At 32.6% G+C, this 7,617-nt stretch overlaps 1 protein-coding gene across 1 annotated transcript; it reads right to left on the minus strand.

The window, feature by feature from the left end:
* Positions 1-255: 255 nt before the first annotated feature.
* Positions 256-4,217, minus strand: LOC108368755 (uncharacterized). Its single transcript, XM_017623668.1, has 3 exons — positions 4,079-4,217; positions 932-1,126; positions 256-827 (listed from the first exon to the last, which is right to left on the minus strand). Exons 1-3 carry the CDS (start codon positions 4,137-4,139, stop codon positions 622-624), a joined length of 462 nt encoding a protein of 153 aa, XP_017479157.1. The 5' UTR covers positions 4,140-4,217; the 3' UTR covers positions 256-621.
* Positions 4,218-7,617: the final 3,400 nt, after the last annotated feature.

Genomic DNA, 7,617 nt, shown 5'->3' on the forward strand with positions numbered 1-7,617 from the left:
TAAGCTAAGTACTATTCCAGACGAACACAGATATTTACATATGTATGTATTTTTCCATGTTTCCATTCTGCAGCCAAGTGGATGCGTGTTAGACTGCCCACTTGTGGGTCATGGGTTCAACTCTGTGGCACGAAGATGTTTTCCTATGTTTTTTTTTTTTTTTATTCTAATGAAGGATTTGGTGTATAATTGCACAAAATAAATTTAATAAAATAAAAGTATTGATGCATCATTTACTTCCAAAGTAGATTTTTCGCTTTTTATGACGATGGAAATTATTCGCAGGCAAAATTTAACCATCTCAAAGTGCCACTATTGCGTAAGCTGCAAGTTTTTATTGGCTATTATCCAATAAAAACAAATTATTTCGACAAATTTTGTCGTGTTTTACTTATAAAATAAAATATGCGGTCTTATTGAATCACCCTACAGAAGGGAAAGTATATATCTACACATGTACTCAGTTCAGCTAAAGAAGTTTTAGTTGAAAAACGAAAATCTATTTTATGACACTTTGTTTAATATTTTAGATTTGAGCAAATTTTAATGTACTAATAAATACTAATAACAACAATTATTTATTTTACAAAAAAAAAAATAAAAAAAATATTTGGAGACCACTCAGTTGTACATAATTTTTGCCACAAATGCCAAAACAATGGCCGCAGTCAATGTGAAGATGCTGCCGGTGGCGCGATCCGCTGGATTGCGATTGCAATTGTTACCGTTGCACACTAAGCAGTGGCGAGCTGTATACGACCATGGTGTAAAGTTGCAAATGTTCATCGTACTGTAAACGCAACCGAGGTAGGTGTGATTGCTGGTGCCTGAAAAAGCGATATAATAAACGGTCAATTGACGATTTTCGAAATAGTTTTCTAAAGTATGTATGTACATATATACTATAGTATATTTATGTATTTATACACACCTGCTGAAATTAAATCATAGACGCAATTGTAAGTTGAACTGGTTGCATTCAGCTGTGTTAAATTCGCATTTAAGTATTGGACACCATAATTCACTGTTTGCTGGGCCAATGAGGAGTTGCAAGTTGCGGTGGTTGTGGTATGATTGCAGTTTTGACCCGACGAACTATCACAAATGTAGCAGCTTAAAGATGTGGCTGGAAGTAAAGAAAGAAATATAAAGGACCTTTTTAAAAAAAAATTTAAATGCTTAAGTAGAGCATGCGATAAGCAACCGAGCAACCGCTAAAAAGTAGACAAAAGTACAGTTTTAAAAAAAAAAAAAAAAAAAAAAACCCACAGAAACGTTATTCAACATCACCTTAGTTTGCTGGGAAGGGTTTTTAGGGTCGCAAACACATCTGGTATTCGGTCTAGTGCTAATTCTAGACTTCATACTAACTCTAAATTCATCTACCAGATGTAATGGCAATGCGCTGACACGTCACTATTAAGACAGGAGTAACACAAACTAATTCCAAGTTTCCTCAAGTAGCTCTATTTTGCTCTTAAATGTTCTTTGATAGTAACTGGTATTTGGTACTTTCAGACTATTGTCACTGCGATATATTTTACAATGGACTTGCCTGTTGTGGTTTAAATCCTATTCCTAACCTAAATCCTATTTTCCGCCAGCTTGCGTAAGAAGACCTCAACGGCCATCTTAAAAATAATTTGGTGGCAAAAGTGACCTCAGAAATTTTATTTCCGAGTAAATTTCGATTAACACTTCCCCCACCCAGTGGGATAGTAAGAATGCCTGCCCGATTTTTAAGTGCTCTTCGAATTATATCGCCAAAGAAATTCTCCAATTTTTCCTAGCTATTATTAACATATCGTTAGCTCCTAACCATAGCTCTCAGTACACTCACAAAAAAGTCAGCAAAATATATTTCTCTCAACACACGATTTGGTAACTATAACCAAATTATTTATTGAGAAAAACATATTTAGTAACAAAACTATTTTCTCTGTGTATAGTTGGCGTGCCGAAGCTTCTAAAAACTCGCTGTATAATTCTAGAAGAAAACGTTTTAAAGAAATGCGCTCGTCTTCAACTCTGAATGTGCGCAGCGCAAAAAGATGTATGTCCTTTATTAACTTTTTGCGAAATTCAATGAATGCGAGGATCACTAAAAAGCCCTAAGCAAAAACCAAGCAGGTGGTAAAAATTGTCTTATTGGTTTTTAAGATATTCTTCAGCAAGATCTATTTATGTACTTGTGCTATCGTTCAAACCAATTTCGTGACGGGGTCAGTAGCTTCTACTGGCAATAAATATCGTTGTAAGCGCAGTTTATCCCTGATGTGCGGAAACAAAAAATATTTAGTTCCAAACCAGGACTATATGCCGGGTCGTTTATCAATTTAATGTTTTGAGTGCTTAACGCTTTGATACCATTTTCTAAACTAGTCATCCAAAAAAACCAAAACTCAAATTTTCACAACTATTTTGTTTAAAATAATAATACAAGTAAAAAAATTATAAAAAATTGCCTGGGCGTGGTCTACGGCCCTTAGAATATTGTACGATATATCGTAAAATGTCAGAGAAAGGAGCAGTTATGTGGCATTTTTGGTACACATGCGGTTTTGCATCTTCGGTCAAAAAAATCGCATTTTCAGCTAAAATTAGATTTATATTCTTATCTACATATTTAGTTGCAATAAAATTAAAAATGATGAAAATTGTGAAATCTGTTCAAATTTATTGGTCACTGAATTTAAAATTTGCATGGTGTAGTTGACGCAAATTAGCAAATGCAAATCCATTGCATGTACAAATGTACATGTGTATAGTGTGTATGTTTATATTGTTAATGGTTTTTTTGTAGTTTAAACATATCTTTTTACATATAAATTTTTTTAAATTTTTTGTTAAAATATATTTTTTTTATGCTGATTCTCTTTACTGAAAAAAGGCTTAACCTCAGTTACATTGTGACTCTAAACAAAAAAATAAACCTTGAAGTTGTTTCAAAAACATTAATAATAATAATAATAATAATAGATTGGCGCTTACANTTTGGCCGAGCTTCTCCTCCGATTTGTGGCGTGCGCCTTGATGTTGTCACACAAAGCGGAGGGACCTACAGTTTTACGCCGACTCCGAACGGCGATTGTATTTTTATGAGAAGCTGTTTTTCATGGCAGAAATACACTCGGAGGTTTGCCATTGCCTGCCGAACAAAACATTACTTCCAACTAAAAAAAAAATATTAATTTTTTTATTTTTATGCAAATTTTCTTTTATCAAAGAAGACCTTGGCTTCAGTGACATTATTTTATTAATGTGGTTGTGCGATTATTTTTTTTTTTTTAATTTGTATTTCTTGCTGTATATAAATGAATATTAAATTTTTGGGATAAAAAATATGAAATTACCTTTCTAATGATACATAAAGTCTAAATCAGTAAAGTTTTCGCTGAGTTATTGATATTTTTCTTAAACCAATCTTTGAAAAAAGTCCAAAAACAGCACAAAAAATCACATTATTATGATACCGTTAAAATATTATTTTTATGCAGAGTTTTTAAGCTTAAACAGATTTGTCATCTGAGGAGATTTTTTCAAAAAATACTTTAAAAAATTTTTTTGATTCATAAAAACTAAACTTTTTTAAGGTTTTTTTTTTCAAATCGGTCCAGCTCACGTAAATCTTAATATTTTTCCGAAATATTTCGCATAAACCTTAAAATGTAATATGTTTTATAGTTCCAATGAAAAACAGTACCGTTTTTTTATTTGGGGAGGGATGCAGTCTAATGTACATACATATGTACCTATATATTTCGTGTTTTGTTTCATATTCGATTTTTAACCGACTTCAAAAAGAGGAGGAGGTTATATAAATTCTTCGAAATATATATATATTTTTTTATGTATGTTACTGCATAACTTTGGACCACGTTAACCGATTTCTATAATTTTTTTATAGGAAAGGTGGTCTCATACTAATTTGGTCTAGATCCGTTCACTGGATCATGAAGAAACTAAATTTTTATATGAAAATTGAAGTCGGTTTTGTCTTTTTGCTTCAAAATTACTTGTTTCACAATTTTGAGAAAAAGAATCCTATAAAACACACAATCACAATTTTTTCACTTACTTAATGTAACACAAAAGCACGCAACAAGAGCCAATGCGAGTAAAATTTTCACTTTACTCATTTTGTATAGAGTGTTATAAAAATTAATAAAATAAAAAGAAATCGAGCGCGAGGAACTTCTGTGGCTCACAGCTGACTGTTAACTGAGTATAAAAACGAAATGTGTCAAATATATGTATATAAAATAAACACAAGAAAAAATTAAATTTCACTGGAAATAGATGACGCATACACATATTCATACGTGCATATGTACATACGTATGTACATATATACGGGTCCAATAGGCTTTTCTTTTCTTCCGAAAAAATGTTATCAACTCGTATTAAACTTCATATTACCTACTTCGCCAATACAGCAAGAAAGGGGCAATGCGAGCATTTTTTGTACAAACGATAAGGCTATGAGTTAAAAAAGCTTATTTGTAATCATATGTATTTATAGTAAGCAACAACAATGCCGCTGATTGATAGGCCTTATATATGTATATACATATGTACATACATACTTAGATTTAATTTACCCACGGAAACTTTTGCCGCACGATGTATCATTCTTGCACAAAGCGTGTCGCCAAAGTACCAGCGACTCGGTACGTGTCCGCTTTCCAAGTTGCTTCCTCTTCCATAAGTTATGGGCTACCGCAACAAAAGTTCCCTGGTCTAAACGCAGTACTAGGAAACATTAATTGCTTTTATCAAACCCATCGATATGTTTGCGTACCCCCATTAGTAGTGTAGATAAGGTGGGAATTAAGGGGACTGATTACACCATCAGAGTCAATAACGAATAAATACACAGTGCGACAAAAAGGCAAATATAGAAATACACCCGAAGCAAAATTTATTAGGGCGGTCCAAAACTAGTAAAGTAGGTATTGTAATGCTCTCAACCCCTAGGATTGTTCTAAATCGAAAAAAGTATAACCCTATTTTTTTATTTAGAAATCAAATTGGTCCCCTCCATGGCATTTTTCGGGGCTTTCGTGGGTTTTTGGCGGACCAATAAATTACAGTTGCGATGAAATAATGGCTAAATAAATAATTAGGTATTATTATTGGGAATCTCCAGCAGATGAACACAGTTTTCCGATAGAAAAATATTGATTTTTAAAAATTCTATACCATTTCTACGCAAAGTTGTTTTTCCCCATATAAAACACATGGAAAATTTTGGGCGTTTAGAGCGACCTCTAAATATTTTTTGATTTCAAAATAAAAAATAAGGATATATGTTATTCAGTATAGAACAAACCTAGGGGTGAGAGCATAAAAATTCCGACTTTACTTTTTCACATGCATTTTTGGACCACCCTAATGCACATGGCATTAATTTAACAAAAACTTGCTAATAAAAGGTTAAGAATAACATTTAGAAAAAGACCAACACAAGAATGTAAGTATAGGTGAGTACGTACATACATAGATAAAGAAAAAGAATAAAGGCAAAGGTAAAAATAAAAACAAAAACAAAGAAGCGTTAAAATGAAGGCAAAAATGAAGACCAAGGTAAATTTAAACACTTTACTTATATGTATAAGGGCAAAGGTGTAGGGGAATATATAGATGAAGAAAATCATAAACATAAAGGTAAAAACAAAGATAAATTTTAAGAAAAAGATGAGGATGAGGATACCGATAAATGTAAAGATGAAGATAGAGGAAGAAATATTAAAATGTATGCAATTACAAAAAAACGATATAGATAGAGACATAGACTCAACCCGGGAACTATTTCGTAAATTTCGGTATTCTCGGGACTTATCGATATAATATCGATTATTTTTATTGATATGTTTATCGACATTTTTATAGATTTTTTATCGATATTTTCCTCGATTTTATCATCGATATTGTTATCGATTTTGTTATCCGTTATGTTTTCGATATAGTAATCGATATTTTTTATCGATTTAGTTATCGATATTTTTATAAATTTCTTATCGATAATTTTATCGATATTTTCATCGATTATGTTATCGATGTTGTTATCGATCTTATTATCGGTATTTTTATCGATGTTTCTATCGATTTTGTTATCATTCAACATTAAAATAAAGATATGAAATTATAAAGAAAAGGATACATATCGTTATCTATGGTTTCTTTATGGGGTGAAGAAAAAATCCCACAGAAAATCAAGTCCTTTTGCTGCGAATTTCTTTCAAAGGCTGTTTTTGTTGAAGAATGTAACTATTTTTATGCTACTAACTAATTTAAAATACAATAGGTTTTATAGTGAATAAATGGCAGACCTTTCAACGGTGCTGGATTTGAAAATAAACACGGCTTTAGCGAGCTCCTCATATGTATGTAAATATGTATTATCATAAATTGTTTGTCTTTAAAATATAAAATTTGCAATATTTGGCTTAAGTAGTTACGCAAATATCTAATTTATTACATTTGGAAAATCACCGATCGTTATGGGCCAATACTAACCAACAAACTTTGAACTAAGTTACACAAATGCGATTTAATAGTCTCTGTTTAATCTAGGAAGATTCCAAAATCTTAAGCTACTTACCATTATCCGCTCAGCGTCAGGCTGTCTGGCCAAGTGTCTGGTATACGAAAAAAAGAAGAATAGCTAAAATGGAAAATAAAACGCCTACACCACAAGTGGTCTAAAAGTCAAACACTGGCAATAAAAAGTCTTTCAACCATTGAAGTTATTCGCAGTTTTCACAAACAGTGCTGGGCATTTCCTTCTATAGATTTCGCTTTTCCTTTATACGCCACTGACCTTCGTCGCCCAAACGGACACATGCCATGCGCTGCGCCGCGGCACGTCCCAAGAATGTCCCCGCTAAGCATTGCCATAACTAAATATTATATTACCTGTATAATGCATTGTCCTTTAAATTTCCTGCCTACCTTTCGTAACACATATTTTACATTTGGAAATAAACAATTTCGTTATGGTTGCAGGCCAAACGGCTGGAGTGGATGGACACTTGCGTCGTTGCAGAATAATGGCACGCCGGCGTGCTGAGTGTCATTTAACGCTTCTTTATGCGTTTAAATGGACCTTTATGTGATCTACGAGTAATACAAAAGTGATTTTGAACTATAGAATTTTTAGCATTTTATGTGTTAAATTTATTGAAAAGATAAAAATAAACTACCGGCTAAGGTGCTGAGCTGAGTGAGCTCGTCGCTATTTTCCATATCCGGTTGCATGGCTTATTAAAAAGAGTATAAATAACAAACTGGATTTCCGTCTCTTCATATACATATGAAGCTACATATTGTCTCCACACTAAAGCGAGAAGGAGGGATCACTTTGTTGTTTTGCCGATACGAAAATAGGCGTGTATAGTTTGTAATAAACATCCTTCATTGATAAACTACATTTTTCAGATAATGCTGCAGAATAAAAATTACATGCTAAAATCTTGCGTATTTTCAGTGTAATAAGCGAATATTCATCTCTCCAGCCTTCGCAATCTGTATGGTGATTATCAATTTTTAATTTCAAACGCGCAATAGGCATTGTTTTAAGCATATAGCTAAATAGCGCCAAATAGCAGAAATAAA

The sequence above is a fragment of the Rhagoletis zephyria genome, unplaced genomic scaffold (assembly GCF_001687245.7).
Source record: "Rhagoletis zephyria isolate East Lansing unplaced genomic scaffold, Rhagoletis_zephyria_1.1 Rzeph_scaffold_03298, whole genome shotgun sequence".
Lineage (NCBI taxonomy): Eukaryota > Metazoa > Arthropoda > Insecta > Diptera > Tephritidae > Rhagoletis > Rhagoletis zephyria.